General features: G+C 41.4%; 1 protein-coding gene across 1 annotated transcript; it reads right to left on the reverse strand.

Moving 5' to 3' along the window:
• Nucleotides 1-5051: 5051 nt before the first annotated feature.
• Nucleotides 5052-8471, reverse strand: LOC131203281 (fibroblast growth factor-binding protein 1-like). Its single transcript, XM_058193317.1, has 2 exons — nt 8318-8471; nt 5052-6494 (listed from the first exon to the last, which is right to left on the reverse strand). Exon 2 carries the CDS (start codon nt 6470-6472, stop codon nt 5822-5824), a length of 651 nt encoding a protein of 216 aa, XP_058049300.1. The 5' UTR covers nt 6473-6494; nt 8318-8471; the 3' UTR covers nt 5052-5821.
• Between the last annotated feature and the right edge of the window lie 10091 nt (nt 8472-18562).

Below are 18562 nucleotides of genomic sequence, written 5' to 3' on the forward strand. Positions count from 1 at the left end.
ATGACTATATGACTGTAACTTTGTTGCTTATATCCTTACAATTTATATTGATAGTGTTTCCTGATTGCTTATTTGTACCCTGTGACTATTATTAAGTGTTGTACCTTAGAATTCTTGATGAACATATCTTTTCTTTTATGTATACTGAGAGCATATGCACCAAGACAAATTCCTTGTGTGTCCAATCACACTTGGCCAATAAAAAAATCTATTCTATTCTATTCTATTCTATTCTATTCTATTCTATTCTATTCTATTCTATTCTATTCTATTCTATTCTATTCTATTTGTGTGATATAACTGGACAGATAACTATTTCTAAATCAATCAAAAAAAATTTGTAGTTCTTTCTTGTCCTAATTGTAAAAGTAAATGTAAGCCATTTATCTTGATTCTCCCTTTTCATAGGGAGACCCCAATTTTATCAGAGTAATAAACTACTTTTAAATTATCTTCTGATTCAGTTATTTATTGGAAAAGGTAAAGCTGAGACAGAACCTAGAGCCAGATTTGGCCATCATCAATCAAGGAAAGACACTTGGAAATGCTGTTGGGTCATGGAGGCCTTCCCATTCTCCTGTACAGTGCAGAAGTCATGATTAAAACATAGTTAAATCGTGCATTATTAACACGTCTGGAGAAATGAATGGATTTCCTGTCATTTTAAAAGCTTCCCCAGTGCAGAGTCATCCAAGACTTCCTTATTACCACAAAATCAAGAGCCACTCTTGGAGGAAGCCTGGAGGAAGCCAACAACTCTGTTATCTCCATGAAGCCAAACTGAAAGAGAACAGCAAATACATAGCTATTATGCCTTTGGCAGCAACAGTCAACCCTGAACCCAATTGAGGGTGTGGAGTTTGTGATCTGAACACATTCACCATCCCTATGAATGAACAGAATGCATAAAACATATGCAGCAGCTCATCATTCATGGGCCCTCTGGTTGGCTAAAGACAGTGAGGAGATATCAGGTGGTTGCTGTTCATTGGCCCTGCCTGAGAAAGAGGAGTTGGCTCACCCTGTATCCCCAGGAGCTCTTATGCAATTCAGATAGGTGTGGAGTTTGAACTGGGGCCAAGCAGGTGAGTTAGTAAAGTTTAGCAGGAAAGCAATGGAAATGTACATACTGAGTTTCCATAAGAGAAGAAGAGGAGGGAAAGTTGTAGGTGGATTTGGTCACAGTTTGCCAAGGAACACAAGGCTTGCAGTTAGGCTATCATAAACACTCACAGAGAATCAAGGCAGCAGCAACCTCATCCTGGAAACTGGGAGCATAGAGTGTAGGTAATATCTCATCTGGCATTATGCAAACTGCTACATATTACAAATCATCATGACTAAGGCACCTTTTTGGGAAACCCAGCCAAGTGCATTGAATAAGTGTGGGGCTTTGTTGAAGAAAACAACAGCAATCTATCCAACTCCCTAATGTCAGTTTTTACTTACTGGCTGCTATGGAGTAATCTAAAGCCAGTAAAATTGAAGAGTCAAATCCTAAAATGTTAACATTAAACATAGCCATAGAGTGAACAGTCCAGTAGTGCAGAAGAGTCTTTCCTACCATGGAAAGAGGAAGGCACTACTGCAAATAAACATAGCTTTTCTCAGAGACTTATGGGGCAGATCCTTTGCATATTCAAGAGTGTCCTTGAGTTATGATAAAAAAAAAGTGAAGATGATGGTCATGGCAATGCAATCAAAAGTACACTTGTTTGGTATGTGTTGAGCTTCCCTCAAACTATTGCAGTCATCATCTTGACTTTTTTTTAAATCACATCCTGTAGACATTCCTGACATATCCAGTGAAACATTAGAATGCTTGAAGAGCACATAGCTTCTTAGGTGTCCTGCGATTTCTACAAAATATTGAATTTCAGTGGGAAGTGAGGGCAGGGAAGTTAATCCAAGCAAATTTAATGTGCCTTACAAAAGTAGTTTCTACATTTGGCAGAAACTGTTTCAAAACACAAGGTCATCGGTACTTCTCAATGAGAGGTGATGAAGTCTTGAATCAGCAGTCAGATGTTTTTCACCCCAAAGACAGTGCACTGGTCAAAAGCATTTGTGACCACTGCTATCAACTGAAAACAACCCCTGAATCCAGAATATCCCAAATAAATTTAAATTAGGTTCTTTCACAAGATTGAAACAGAGATTGAAACCTTTCTATTGTTAGAATTTTAATGTGATTTGACCCCAGAATGGCCTCTCCCAAAATCATGTAGATATGTAGAAAATGGGACAAAATAACAGTTTTGAGGAAGCAAATATTAGAAGAAATTGCATTATGGTGCCCACAGACATAACTTTCTGCTCCCTAGAACTAAAAAAAGTCATTCTAATGCAGTTGGAATTAGATGTTAGACAGCTAGGCTACTTCAGGATGAAGCTTTTTCTTCTAATGGTGAAATTTCTTCTTCTTATTCCTCTGCATGTTTCTGATTTCATGTGGACAATGTGGGTAGACAGCAGTTCATTCTTTGAGATGTTCCAAGGAAGGAAGGAAGGAGGGAGGGAGGGAGGGAGGGAGAAAGAGAAAGAAAGAAAGAAAGAGAGAGAGAGAGAAAGAAAGAAAAAGAAAGAAAGAAAGAAAGAAAGAAAGAAAGAAAGAAAGAGAGAGAGAGAGAAAGAAAGAAAAAGAAAGAAAGAAAGAAAGAAAGAAAGAAAGAAAGAAAGAAAGAAAGAAAGAAATGGAGGGAGGCAGTGATTAAGACAGCAGGCTAGAAACTGGAAGACTATGATTTCTAGTCTGACCTTGGGCAGGAAGTCAACTGGGTAACCTTGGGCCAGTCACTCTGTTTCAGTCCTAGGAAGAAGAGAAAGGCAAATCATTTTCAAAATCTTGCCAAGAAAACTGCAATGACTTGCACAGCCATGAGTCAACAAGGAGTCAAAGGCATGCATTCCTATCCATCCACCCACACATGCACACACACAACCCTGCAGGAGGGGGCAAAGAACCTGCTGCTTGGGGTGATCAAAAGGGAAAAAAAACAAGGTCTGTGTTAGGACCTGAAGCTTCATGGAGATTATCTGGAGGAGAGGAATGTTGAGTCTTAATGGGGAATATTGGGTGAAAACAAAGGAGGGAGGTCTGCAATTGAACTTGGGAGATAAGAAAGCAGAGACTAATGCTCTCACCAGGGAATAAGTGCCGGAGACAGAAGGAGAAAGAATCTGCATGGCATGCAAGTGTGATGATCCTGAGAGGATATCGACATTGCTTGTAAGAATTTTATTTATTATCATTGAAACCAAAAACCAAACTACATCATCTCCTTCAGTTACACATCACTTACTCCATTTTTTTGATGCTATCAGTGCAAAGGATAGCATTGCAGTGTATACTACATCTGCAATATCTGCTGTTGTGTCTATAATTAGAAGAAATCCAAAACATGATGTCTGAGTTATATCTAATTTATCCCTTAATATGTTCCATATATGCAATCAGCATTTTGTGTCAGCCTGAGTAGTCAGCTGCTCAGCTATTGGATAGAAAGCATTGGATGGATCTTCTACCTGCTGCTCAGCCAGAGAGGATGAAAAATGTCTAAAGGGCAGCTTTGACCACAGGTGGAAGTTGCTGTGTGATTATTTTTGAAATTCCCTGCATATGTCTTGAATGCAAAAGTGGAAGACAAGGGAAGAAAGGTGAGGCCAGTCATTTTCTGAAAATGCTCTGTGTCCCAAGAAATGACAACCCATGACAAATTTTATTTATTTATTGTTTAAATTGTTATAGGACCAGGATTACAACCTCCCCCAGAAATATTTATGGAGTTTTTTCGTCTTACTTCTCTACCTGTAACAGAGTCAAAGAAATGATGTTCATACATTGAAAGCCATGGGTCTTTGAGTTTGGGGAAACAGGCTGATAGAATAACTCCACCTTGCAGAAACTAGAAATCTAAATTGGTAGCTGAAGGTGTTCTAAAATTAGTTTTATTGCACTAGCAAAATTTATTTGGGACTGCATGCTGTTGTATCAAGCCCACATGGCTCTTGGTTGTTAGAATAGAGGAATGACTAAAGATGTTTCAAATCTTCAAAAGAGCTTATACTTCTGACTGCCTGTGGGTGCTAAATGTTGATATTAAAATGATATTAAAAAAACAAATGATTAAATGAGGTGAATTTGGAGTACTCAGAACAAAGGCAAATCCTCTTGCTTAAAAACAAAGCCTGCTATTTATAATTATGCTTTTGCCGTCAAATATGTTATATATATGTATTTGGGTCTTGTCCCGTGTAAGGTTGAGAGTATCTTGGCAACATCAAGATGTAACAACACAGCCAACCAACCCACTTACAGCAAAAAAGCCAGCACTCCCCACCTCCCCACCAATATTTATAGAGAGACGGCAGCTCCAACCATGCTTTGCTCGCACAAGCACGAAGCCGTAAGCACCAGCCTGAAGATGATGAGTGAGACCTCGTCGAAACATCACCAAGATACTCTCAACCTTACACGGGACAAGACCCAAATATGCCAAGACCTATATACCTATACCCGTGAAAATCTATGAAAACACATATATACATGTATGTATGTATGTATGTATGTATGTATGTATGTATGTATTTTTTCTTTTTTCTGAAGGCTTGGTATACAGTTTCCTGCTTGAGGAGTGAGTTGGACTAGAAGGCCTCCAAGGTCCTTTCAGCTCTGTTATTCTGTTCTGTTCCCTCCACCCCCAGTCTTGAATATATCCAAGACTATGGGGCCTCTCAGAACCTCCATTCTGCCCTCCCCATTAAAATAGTGGTCCCATTTAACAAACTGATATCCCTTGTCTCATTAGGGTGGAGGACAAATTTTGTAGACAGAGCAGTTATTTCTACATTACTATTGCCAATTCTGTCCCATGGATTTCTCTTCCCCCAAATTCTCTATGCTGTTCAATTCCATTTGCTAGACCGAAATGCTAGTTAGTAGATGGTTGCCATCTAGTTAGTTAGTTCCAAGTTAGTGCATTTTGGACTGCATGCAAATTATGTACATGTAGGAAAGAAAATTGGGACAAGCAGAAGACAGAACCACACAGAACAATTTTAAAAGGCTTTATTTTTAGCAATGTACATTCAAAAGTAAAAAAAAAGTGCATAGCGCTGAAATAATCATTTTGACTAGAAATATACAGGAAAGAATGAAGCAATACATGGAACTTTTCACATCTTTGTAACTTTTGCATAGCTCACTATACAAATCCATTTTATCCAAGCCTGGCCCTCTTTTACCTGTGCCACAATGGGAATGAAACTTTGATTACACGGCTGTGGCCTCCATATTGACTTTTTTAATATTTTTCCACCACCAGACACCCCTGAGATCCATTGAAAAATAGTTTTATTGTATCTTTGATGAAAAGGCTCATTTTTACTCTTCCTTTCCTAAATACAATATATCACCCCCACCACCTAGACTTCCTTTTCTTCCCATCTTGCTTGATAAAGTGTTCTTAGACATCTTGGGCACTGATGTGAAAGCATCAAATTGGCCTTATAAAAATGTGCCTTTGTATTCATATTGCATATTATGACATAGAAAGCAATTGCTGGCAACCCTTCCATTAGATTTATCCCTTTCATTTGACACTTTTCTCCCAAGTTACACAGAGGAAGGAAGGGTTGGGTGACTGGTGGAGAGGATTAATAGTTACAGTAACATATTTTTTTTAGTAAAAGAACAAAACACATTGCATTTACTTTTACAATTGGAGTTTGACTGGATGCACCAGACACTAATTCAGATTGTTTGCTCTGGATACTGTTTGCAAGACAGTTGTGCCCATAACTCGAGGCCCTCGGTCCATTTCTAATTGCATTTTTTGTCTTGTATCATTGAAATGATGAAGTAGCAAAGGTTTTGCCACATCTCAGAGCAGTACTCTTCAGCCACCTTTTTCTGATCCACATAATCAATATCTTCCACACAATCACTGGATTCTTTCTCTGGCTGTTTGGATATTGGGGTCTCTGGCTTGGCCTCCATAATCAATCTAAGATGGGCAGTAGGTGGCCCGCTCTTACAGACTTTAGATTTTAAAAGAGTCTTGGGGTCCTTACAGAGATTCTTTTGTTTCTTTAGAGATCGAGTGATTTCCTTCCAGAAGACCTTCTGGTTTTCTGCATACCATGGGCAGGTAGGTGGGCTGCCAGAAAAAGCACAGGAAAAGGCATCTTCTCCTTTTTTGCAGTCTACCTTTAGCAAAGTGGTCTCTTTCTCATTTAAAGTCCAGGAACATTCAGCCTTCTCTTTAGTTATAAACTTCCCTTTTGTGGGAGAGCCTCTTTGTCCTCTGTTTCTCTGGCCCTTGGCATTCTTATTATGTGCAGCCTGGGCTCTTCCCCCTCTGCCATTATGCAGTCTCTCTCTTTTTCTCTCTTTCACTGTTTCACTGTCAGCTTGCAGCAGTTGACAGAACATCATGAGGATACACAGCAAAGCAAAATGTTTGGTCTTCATGTTTCCTAGTGCTTTCTGAAACCTGTTTTAGAAACAAAAGTCCCTTGTAAAAAATATGTATCTACTCTTATGTATGCTAGACATGCCCTAATATAATCAATTATCTATTATCAGCAAAGATTGTAAAATAGGACAACATCAGTGCTACTCCTAATGATATTTTTGAGCATGAACTCTTAAAACTGCTTAAGATAAATGATGAAACTATTTCTTTTCCTCCTTGCAAGGAAGCCATAGCATGATCACAATGTTCCTAAGTGGAGATATATGAGGCAATCTGAATGGTTAATTCATATGAATTTGGTGACCTCCATTACTAATCTGGTGCTGAAGTTGGATGACATTTAGGCATGGTGTAAACTAGATGTTTTTTCCTAACCTTTACTCAAGCAGATAATCAGCAACAAGTGAATGGGGTTAGATGAAATTATTAGCCCAGATTACAGCTGCTTTCTACTGAAATGAACTGAAGAAACATTATTTGAATGAAAAGTATTATTTCTAACCATATCAATTCTTTATCAGCTAAAGAATTGCCAAAAGTAGGAATATTGTACCCTAGAGAAATGAAGAAATGTTAAAAATGTAAAGAGAATAATATGACCAAGAAGATAATCAACAACTAAGGAAACCTATTTTGCTGTAAAATCTGAGGGATTCTACAGCATCTAAGCAGGGATTCAATTAGATTGTCAGCTAATGTGAAACTCTCATTGTGAAATAAACCTCATGTGGCAGGGTTATTGTGAGTTCCAGAGAGGAAAGACTGATAAAACAGCAAATATATATTTAAACAGAGTTATGTTGCCATAGCATTGGAAAATTATATTTAAAAAGAACCCTAAAACTCTTCACTCTTCTTATTTTAAAGTAATCATCTCAGCCATGAGTCACATCTTCTTTACTCCTTTCTGGTTCTGACAATTCAAATCATGGAACAAAATCTCCTGCAGTCAACCTGCAACTTTTTTTTTTTTTGATAAACGTGAAATGCAATTCTATTTTCTTTACAAATCTGTCCCATATTTCTTTCATTAGAACTATTCACATAAGTGAACTTAATCAATTTCAGACTACATTTTACTGAGTACAGTAAACCAATTCATTCACATAACAAAAAGTGAAGTTACTTAGTGAGAAGACTCTCTATTTCATCAGAGGATTGGTCATCCAAAGTCTGACTTTCCTGGTAAGGGAGAAAGCAAATTGACTTTCTGCAATTCAACTTTCCTGCCTTGCTGAAGATGGAAATCTAATATCATAATCACAGACTTCAAAGAGTTGAATCTGCACAGTTATATTGAGACTGCAATCTTACACAGAACCTACCTGGGATTAAATAGCACAATGAATTCTCAAGGGACATGCAATGCACAAAGGCTTTGGAATTCAGGTATTTTATGCTATGGTACAGTCCCACAGATTTATTACAAAGAGCCAAAGTTCATCTTGATATACTTGTGTTGGTTACCATTAATTACTGATAAGAAATCTTGGAAGCTGCAATCAGGAGCTGACATGATGGAGACTCAATACTTTTAATACTTTCCTACTAACTATCCACCCACCCACAGAAATTCCTACAGTTTCCTACTTGTTAGGGAAAAGATACTATACCTTTCTGTTCTGGGGGGCAGGGGAAAATTAACTTGGTAAATTTTACAAAAAGAGAGATGGTGAGGAATGGATGAGACAACTTCTGGTTGGGGATAACTGTCAAGAATAGCTCAGAGACAAACAACTACATGTAATATGTAGTTTGGTCTTCAGAAGGCAAGCAGGAAATCTAGTCTTGCAGTTCTGAGCAGTTTTTCACTGCTGATTAAAAAGTGCAAGAATACATACCTTTTGCTGTCTTGTAAAAATCACGCTGGCACACCTTGAAGTATGGCACATTTCTGCTTATTTATATACTCAAGAGACACACCTACATCACTCCAGAATCCTATAGCTTCATGGAAGCAAATTTGTGTGGTTTACTCACTTACCAAGACACACCTTCTGGAACAGGCCAAATCAAATTTGCAACTGTAGAAAAAACAGGTGAGTACAATGCAGTGAAAGGTGTAGATTTGAGAAAGGGAAGGTGCATAATAAGCTCTCCCATGCCCTGAGGGCTGAGAGTAGAAACTTCCAATGAATAATGGCAAGGTAAGAGCAGGGAAGGGTTTACCAATGGATAGAAGGATAAAGTGATGGCATGAGGTGCCACGAAGTGCAGCTAAGTCCTTGTCATCACCTTTTCTAAGTATAATGAACAGAAGTCCCATTCATTGCAGTGGAGTTTGCTTTCTCCTGCCAATCACCTTGTAACAACACTGATTGAACACAGAAATAGACGTTGCCTTCAGTGATAAGGTCTTTAATCTGGGCAAATTGCCACAAAAAAGCTAGGCAGTGGCTCAAAAGAAAAAGCTTAAAGGCTAAGGTGAATATATCAACTGGCTTACCATGAACTTTAGTAGACCACAACGAACAAAATATTTTGTCTGAGATTTCCTGTGTCATGTCTATGGGCACACTGGTGATAGAGATAACTTTCTCCCCAGGCTGTACCTCCTGGTCTTGTCTGACTAAGCCATCTTGGCAACCATTTTGCAAACAATAAGCAGCTTTCCTATGGCAACTATGGCTTCTGCTCCAAGTTCTCCACTGGCCAAAATCTTTGAGATGCCAGCTAATTCCACAACATACGTGTTTGTATTTAAGGTCTTGGGCTGGAAGCAGTGTTTTCAGAAGCAGAATTGATTCCTGCAGCCATTTCCGTATCTCTTGTTCTTATTATGTAGAAATTTGATTTTTCATCTCCCCCAGGGATGTAATGGTATGTGGAAAAGGCCTTGGGACACTGGGCAAAGAGATCTGCCAAGTGATAAGATAATAGAGAGCATAGCCTCAGCTAGATAGCAGATGGGGCAAGATGGATCCTCCTTAGCTTCTCAGTCTGTAAAGGAGATGGAGGAGATGACTGGATTTTCATACTTGCAAAATTGATGTTGGCCTCGTGGAATAAACTAGATTAAAAATAACAACCATATGAACTAATTCTACTTTATTGCAAACCTACACTGACAGAATCTTCCAAACATAAAATCCATATCCAAAGTCCGCTCCACATCTTTTACAACCTGAGAAACTAGGGAAGGTGTCTTCTTAGCCTATTGCCCCACCCATTATCTAGTTGTGGACTATGCTGCCTCTTATCTGACCATTCCCTTGGCAGTATCTCTTGGTCCAGTCTTCTAAGGTCTTTCTCACACCCACTACAAATAAGCTATTGTGTCATGCTAAGGTTCATGTAAGAATATTTTTATATTTAGCAACAATTTGTAATACTCCTATATCCACATATTTTCCTTCTTGGTATTCCCTTTCACAGCCCTTTTTGTGTCATTCTTCCTGTAGTGAAGGGAACAGCTAGCTAGGCAAAAACCATCATACTGTACATGTAATGACAGACTTTCCATTCAGTCTATGTCTTACAGTGTCTAGAAAACCTGCCCTGATGTATGAGTGAAGATATCATAACTTAATAAACTATTCAGAAATATGAAGTATAAAAGTACCAGAACAAAATCAGATCACATCCCAAAACCTTACAATTCTTATTGAGGAAATAATCTCAAGACAAAGACTTGGAGGGAGTCTTCTAGAATATCTTCTCACCATCTTGTTTTCTCAATATTTGCTGGTGGCCAAGACTCTCTGTTATATGTTTTTAGCTAATTATGAATGCAGGTTGGCTCCTTGCCCAGTTCAAGTCCATTCTTAGTCATGGAAAATCATGCCCATTCTCGCAGCCCTATCTACTTGATAAGATTGCTATTGTGGGAAAGACCATCATTGTTTAGAGGAAAGGCAAGAAAAAATAAACCTTATAGAAGATGGATTGTTCTGGATTGAGACCTGCTAAAACAAGAAGAGATGCAGTGCAAGCAGCTCTCTAGAGAATATAGACATATTGCAAGCTTAACTTTCGGATATCTCTTTCTTTGGAAAGCTTCATTGCTGTCTTGAGAAATGTTTTGTCCTAAGGATTAATTGCTTGAGAAGATAGGGATTTAGAAAAGCCATGATTTTAAGTATGAAACTGCGTTATGTAGCTGTGATATACATATTATTGCTAAGACTTATAAATTGTTGTTAAATTTAGAAAATGAATATATAGCAAATTGTATGTCAGAGTTTGTTGCAGCAATCATATCCAGAAAGCACACACAGATAACTGATGCAGCAGAATTCATTAAATAAGAAACTTCTTTATATATATAATAACACATGAGACATATATACAATATCAGGAGCAATTCTCAGAATCAGAAGCATTATCACAGAAGCACAGTTAACAGAAGGAAGGACAATAATAGGAGCAAACAACTTATATTTATACACATGGCTGAAGTTGGATGTGGTAACAGTGGGCATGGCCATGGTGGGCATGGCCAGGTGGGTGTCACCATGGTGCGTGTTTGACACAGGCTCAAGATGCATTTTTCCCCTTCTCTTCTTTCTTTCCACAGTTCTTTACTATAACCATTTTCCTATATCTTCTACCAGATATTACTGGCAAACGTTTATTACTTGTTCTTCATATTCCTACATTTTTTATTTCTAAATTTATATCCCATTGTTTAATAGTAAATTGCTTTTCCAGGCAGAAAAGATTTATACTACTAATATTACTACTAATATTACTACTACTAATAATAATAATAGGAAACGATTACATATAAAGATCTTTTGTATACTGAAAGAGGTAGTTTGCAATTAAAATCTCTGCATGTATTAAAAGAAGAAGGGAAAAATTATACTTGGTTTTAATATGGGCAATTACGTGCTAGATGGAAAGAAGATCAGAAAATTGGTATAGTGCAGAATGAGGAAAATTTGGTAAAGCAAATTAGAAACCAGTCTCAGGAGCATATAAAGAGATTGTATAATGTGTTACTTGAAATAGACTCTGAAAGGGATTTGGTAAAGGACTGTATGATAAAGTGGGCACAAAATTTTCAGGAGCCAATATTGTTGGAAACCTGGGAAAAAATTTGGGTTAGAAATGTTAAATTTATGCAGGCACAGAATTTAAGGGAAAATTTTTACAAAATGTTTTATAGATGGCATTTAGATCCTAAGAAACTATCGTGTATGTATCCAGATATGCAAGTAAAATGTTGGAGATGTAATTATGATGATGCTACATATTTTCATATTTGGTGGATTTGCAAGAACATTAAGGCTTTTTGGATAAGAATTTGGTGGATTATACAAAATGTTCTGAAAAAGAAGATAAAGTTCCTACTGCAATTTTTTCCACTGGGAATTATTACGGACTGTACAGTAATTGAGACTAAACTGATTCTAAATTTAGTAACAGCGGCAAGACTACTGATAGGAGAGTATTGGAAGAAAAAAGAACTACCTACAATAGAAGAATGGATATTGAAAGTTGCTAATTTGGCTGAGATGGCAAAAATCTCAGCCTTTTTTGAAAGACAATACACAAGAAAGATACTTAAATAAATGGAAAAAATGGATTGACTATATTCAAAATAGATATCAGATGAAGAGATATCAGACTGCCTTTGAATGATTAGGATGTATTATTTCTGATTGTTATGGGGGAGGTTAGGAGTTGATGAGAATTGCAGGAGTATAACTGAGTTAGGAGGAAAATTTTTTAGCATATGCTTGTTTTATTTTTAACTATACCGTGTTTGTTCTGGGAAGTCGGGCGGGGGGGAGGGGTTTTGAAGGGTGAGGGAGGGGGGCAGAGAGGGCGGGAAAGGGGGGGCAAAAAAGCTTTTTTTTTGTAAAAACTTTTTCAATTAAAAAAAAACTAATAATATAAAAATACAACAGCGTAAATAACATGATAATACAAGATCTAACAGCAGAGATAAATTTCCAGCACAGTAAATAGAAATGGCTGTCTATTATAGATACATAATAGAATACAGAATATGGAATAAAAAATTGATTGTTGATTGTAGACTAAATGGACCTACAGTATGTAAAATCTGGCATTAAACTGTAGTATTAACATAGGATGTTGTTTGTTTTCTATCCAGATCAGGCACTTACTTGATAATTTTAATTTTAATTTTAATCCAGTCCAAGCCAGTCCTCCTGCAGCATTCTGCTGGCCAGAAACTGGCTGTTTGGAGGCTCCGGGCGCGCACACACACACACACACACAACCTACAGCCTGTTTTTGGCCTCCATGACCTCCTGCAGCACTCTCCCGCCTGAAAATGGGCTGTGCAGAGGCCCCAAGCTGCCCCTGGGTGGCCCATTTTAGCCTCCACAGCCTCCTGCAGCACTCTGCCTTTCCATCAATGGAGCTTGATTCAGGTAAGATAAAAATTAATAAATGCTGAATTTTAAACAAATTAGGATAATTTGTGTACAGCTGCTGACAACTTTGCCAATTTAATTATTTAATGAAAACAAAAAAAAGGCTTTGACTCAATCCCTCCAAGACTGAGTGGCTGTGGATGCCGGCATCCCGGTACAGCCAGCTAGTTCCATCGCTGGCTGTTGGAGCTGAGTCATTGGCCCCTATGGAGAGGGTTCGCAACTTGGGCATTCTCTAGGATGCTCGGCTGTCGTTAGAAGAACATATGACGGCCGTCGCCAGGGGAGCTTTTTATCAGGTGCGCCTGATACACCAGTTGCGCCCCTTCATAGACCAGGATTCCCTATGCACGGTCACTCATGCCCTCATCACTTCCTGCCTGGACTACTGTAACGCTCTCTACATGGGGCTCCCCTTGAAGAGCACCCGGAGGCTCCAACTGTCCAGAATGCGGCTGCGCGGGTAATAGAGGGAGCTACTCGTGGCTCCCATATAACACCTCTTCTGCGCAAGCTGCACTGGTTGCCGGTGGTCTTCCGGGTGCAATTCAAGGTGTTGGTTACCACCTTTAAAGTGCTCCATGGCATAGGACCGGGCTATTTACGGGACTGCCTGCTGCCACCGATAGCCTCCCACCGACCTGTGCGCTCACACAGGGAGGGTCTCCTCAGGGTGCCATCAGCCAAACAATGTCGGCTGGTGGCCCTCAGGGGGAGAGCCTTCTCTGTGCGAGCACCTACCCTCTGGAATGAGCTTCCTCTGGGGTTACGATTACTCCCTGACCTCCAGACCTTCCGCCGTGAACTCAAGACCTTTCTGTTTTATTGTGCAGGGCTGGCCTAATACACTACGTTTTTTAATTGGGGCTTTTTATCATTTCTTTATTATAGTTTTAAATGGGGTTAGCCAAATTGAATAAGATTTTTAAAATGTTTTTAATTCTATTTATAAAATTGTTTTTATGTTGGCTGTAAACCGTCCTGAGTCCTTCGGGAGAAGGGCGGTATAAAAATCAAATAAATAAATAAATAAATAAATAAATAAATAAATAAATAAATAAATAAATAAATAAATAAATAAATTTTTATTCAAGAAGAAAAAAGTGGGGTTGGAGGAAATGTAAAAAAAAAAATCCAGTGTGCTGGGTTGAAACTTTTGGCTCCTCATACAATCAGTATGCCTATCTGTGAACAGCATAGCATTTCTGCTGTGGAAACCTGATATGGTATGAATACTGTTCCATAAACAAGACCAGGCAAGTAAGTCATTAATTTTCTCTCCACAAAATGAATTTAGAAAGAGTGGAAGAGAATAAGCTTGAGGGTAGCAGAATCTGGAAGATGAGCAAGAAAGGTGGTAGCAAAGCCCATAGGCCATAGTCATCCCAGGAGCTAACTGAATGAAGCAGACTGGGGACTTGTCAATGACAGCCTGACACTGCTGAAGGCCAGGCAAGGTTGGCTAACAGCAAACTAATTGCATTTAAAATGCAAGATGGACAGAAACCAGAAGCTTAATCTCATCTCTAGGACACACTATAAGACAAAAATATTTTGCTGTCCTCTCTTGCTAGTATGACTCATTGCCCCATTTAATAGAATAAAATAGTATTTGCTCACTTTGTACAGCAAATATGATTTCACAGTTATGTCAGTGTTTTTTTTTTCTTGCATGAACTTGGGGGGCCTTAATCTGGTTGAGGAACAGCTTGGGCTGTTGCTCCTCCAGGCATGCATACAGGTATTTAAAATCCCTGTAATTAACCAATTTTTTATGCTGGAAAAAAGCCTTACAACAACACACACACACAGTATTTCTTAGAGAAAAGATTGAGGTAATCTAGATTAGTTCAGTGAGAAAGGGTGAAAATGAACAAGTTTAGTTCAGGGAAAACAGACCACACAGATCTTCATTTACATCAGGGAAACTCTTGATGGCCTCAGCTTGATTACCATACAGGTGCAGTCATAATGTAGTGGGATTGATTAGAAGACCTGTGAAAGAAATATTTTGAAAAAACTCCCTGATTCATTTACTGTGCAGGACAATCATGCTCTATTGGCAGTACTGTGTTTCCCCAAAAATATGACCTACCCTGAAAGTAAGGCCTAGCCTGATTTTTGGGGGTGGGCCTAATATAATGCCTACCCCAAAAATAAGCCTTAGTGAAGGGGGTGGGCATAGCCAGCACAGGAGGCAGCCCTTCCCCAGTCACCTCATGGAGGCTCAGCCTCTTAATAGCAGCCCATGGATGAGCCAGTGAGGGCCAGGCAACTTGGCCCAGATCTCTGGAGCACCTCCCCAGCCGCTGGCCTGCCAGGACTCCCTTCGCCAGCAATCGCGCTGCCCTGCACAAGCTTCATGGCAGCCCTGCAGTGGGATGGAGAAGGGAGGGGGAGATCTTCCCATCCTCTTTTGCACCCCAAAACCCTATTTTCACTGGCCACCAAGCCCCCTGCCTGCACCCCTCTCACTGGAGCAAGATGCACAATTCAATACTAGTATTAACCATGGAGGCCTCCCAGCGCAACATTCTACTGTAGCTTCAGCACAAACCTCCTCCTTCCTGGTACAGGATTTGGTAGGAAAATCCCCTTCCTCCATTTTCCTGCTGATTATTCTTTCCTTGGGATTGCAGCACAGATGCATATCCCCAAAATGCTCCATCCAAAGTCTTCAGCCTTGCAATTTGGGGATGTGTGTCTGTGCAGAGCTCCCAAGGAAAATAAAGTGTGTGTGTCTGTGTCTGTGTCTGTGTCTGTGTGTGTGTGTGAGAGAGAGAGAGAGAGAGAGAGAAGGAGGGAGGGAGGGAGGGAGGGAGAGCAAGCAATCGAATGCAACCTCGGAGAGTTACACAGGGCCGGCAGCAATGCTCTCTCTCTCTCTCTCTCTCTCTCTCACACACACACACACACACACACACACAAACAGAGGTCCCACCCACCCCAATCCCCCCAAGGCAGCCACATCCCTTAACTAACCTGCTTTCAAGCTCTGTTCGCCACCACCACGTTCAGGGCAAGAAAAATAGTCTGTGGGACTACGGTTAAAAAAAATAGTTAAGATCTTTTTTTTTTTTTTTGTCACAACAGTATATACAATCATCAACATAGAAATAACCCATCATGTGAGAAAAAGTATATATAAGTAAAAGTATAAGTAAAAGTATGCATATAATACTATAATGAAGAGAACAATAGGACAGGAACGGTAGGTACTTTTGTGCTATTATGCCTTTTTGTGCTCCATTATAGTCCTCTTAGGAATCTTCCAACTTCTCATGAAAAAAAAAGATCTTGCGAAGTTTGAAGATCTGGACTACCGTATTTTTTTTTACCGAAGTCCCACAGACTACTTGTCATCGACGGCGGCTCGGGAGTTCCAGGCCTCCATGACGGCCTTGGACCTGATTCAAGTAATTGATGGCCCTATGCACATTGGGGGTGGCACACTGGACCTGATTTATATCTCTGGACAGTGGTTAAATGATCTGGAGTTAGGAGATTTAGTAACAGAGCCTGTGTCATGGTCAGATCATTTCCTCCTTCGCTTGGACTTTCGGACCGCTACCCACCACCGCAGGGAGACGGGACCAATACGCTGGTTCCGTCCCAGGCGCCTGATGGACCCTGAGAGGTTCCTGACAGAGCTTGGGCCGTTCCCTGAGGATCTGGCCCACGGCACGGTTGAAGAACTAGTTGTGGCCTGGGAACAGGGGCTTTAAAGCTTTAAAGCTGGGGCTTTAGACCGTGTCGTGCCTTTGCGGCCTATGACCCGGCGTAGATCTCAACCGGCCCCTTGGTTTTCCGAGGGGCTGAGGGAGATGAAACACCGGAGAAGACGCCTAGAGAGTACCTGAAGGTCCAGCCGTTCCGAAGCTGACCGGACACTAGTTAGGTCTTACTCTAAGACCTACCTAGTGGCATTGAGGGAGGCGAAGCGTTCTTACGTTTCCTCCCTCATTGCGTCGGCAGATAACCGCCCGGCTGCCCTGTTTCAGGTGACCCGCTCTCTCCTTCATCAGGAGGTGCGGGATGTCCCCTTCCAGGGACCCGCCGAGGAGTTTAGTGGTTATCTATACGATAAAATCGTTCAGCTCCGGGATGGTTTGGACCAAAATTGGGATGATCCAGGTGAGAGGGCGGAGACTCGTCTTGTCGAGATTGTTTGGGATGAGTTTGACCCTGTGGCTCTCGAGGACATGGACAGGTTGTTGGGGAGGTTGCACGCCACCACACGTTTACTGGACCCGTACCCCTCCTGGTTGGTGCTGGCCACACAGGAGGTGACACGAGGCTGGCTCTGGGGGATCATTAATGCCTCCTTGTTGGAAGGGGTCTTCCCTGCCGCCTTGAAAGAGACGGTGGTGAGACCCCTCCTCAAGAAGCGTTCCCTGGATCCAGCTATTTTGGGAAATTATCGTCCGGTCTCCAACCTTTGCTTTGTGGCGAAGGTTGTAGAGAGTGTGGTGGCATGTCAGCTACCCCAATACCTGGATGAAGCTGTCTATCTAGACCCATTCCAGTCCAGCTTCCGGCCCGGATATAGTACGGAGACAGCTTTGGTCGCATTGGTGGATGATCTCTGGAGGGCCAGAGACAGGGGTTGTTCCTCTGCCCTGGTCCTATTAGATCTCTCAGCAGCTTTTGATACCATCACCATGGTATCTTGCTGCACCGGTTGGGGAGTTTGGGAGTGGGAGGCACCGTTTATCGGTGGTTCTCCTCCTATCTCTCTGACCGGTCGCAGACGGTGTTGACAGGGGGGCAGAGATCGACCCCAAGGCACCTTACTTGTGGGGTGCCGCAGGGGTCGATTCTCTCGCCTCTCCTGTTCAACATCTACATGAAGCCGCTGGGCGAGATCATCCGTGGCTTTGGGGTGAGGTACCAACTGTACGCTGATGATACGCAGCTGTACTTTTCCACCCCGGGCCACCCCAATGAAGCTGTCGAAGTACTGTCCCGGTGCCTGGAAGCCATACGGGTCTGGATGGGGAGAAACAGGCTCAAGCTCAATCCCTCCAAGACGGAGTGGCCGGCACCCCGGTACAGTCAGCTGCAGCCACAGCTGACTGTTGGGGGCCAGTCACTGGCCCCAATGGAAAGTGTGCGCAACTTGGGTGTTCTCCTGGATGGACGGCTGTCGTTTGAAGATCACTTGACGGCCATCTCCAGGAGAGCTTTTTACCAGGTCCACCTGGTCCACCAGTTGCGCTCCTTCCTTGACCGGGATGCCTTATGCACGGTCACCCATGCTCTTGTTACCTCTCGCTTGGATTATTGCAATGCTCTCTACATGGGGCTCCCCTTGAAGTGCACCCGGAGGCTCCAGTTAGTTCAGAATTCAGCTGCGCGGGTGATAGAGGGAGCCACACGCGGCTCCCATGTAACACCACTCCTGCGTAGGCTGCACTGGCTGCCTGTGGTCTTTCAGGTGCACTTTAAGGTTTTGGTTACTACCTTTAAAGCGCTCCATGGCTTAGGGCCAGGGTACTTACGGGACCGCCTACTGTTACCCCACGCCTCCCACCGACCCATACGCTCACACAGAGAGGGACTTCTCAGGGTGCCATCCGCCAAGCAATGTCGACTGGCGGCCCCTAGGGGAAGGTTCTTCTCTGTGGGGGCTCCTACCCTCTGGAACGAACTTCCCCCTAGCTTGCGTCAATTGCCTGACCTCCGGACCTTTTGCCGCGAGCTGAAGACGTATTTGTTTATTCACGCGGGACTGGC

The sequence above is a fragment of the Ahaetulla prasina genome, chromosome 8 (assembly GCF_028640845.1).
Source record: "Ahaetulla prasina isolate Xishuangbanna chromosome 8, ASM2864084v1, whole genome shotgun sequence".
Lineage (NCBI taxonomy): Eukaryota > Metazoa > Chordata > Lepidosauria > Squamata > Colubridae > Ahaetulla > Ahaetulla prasina.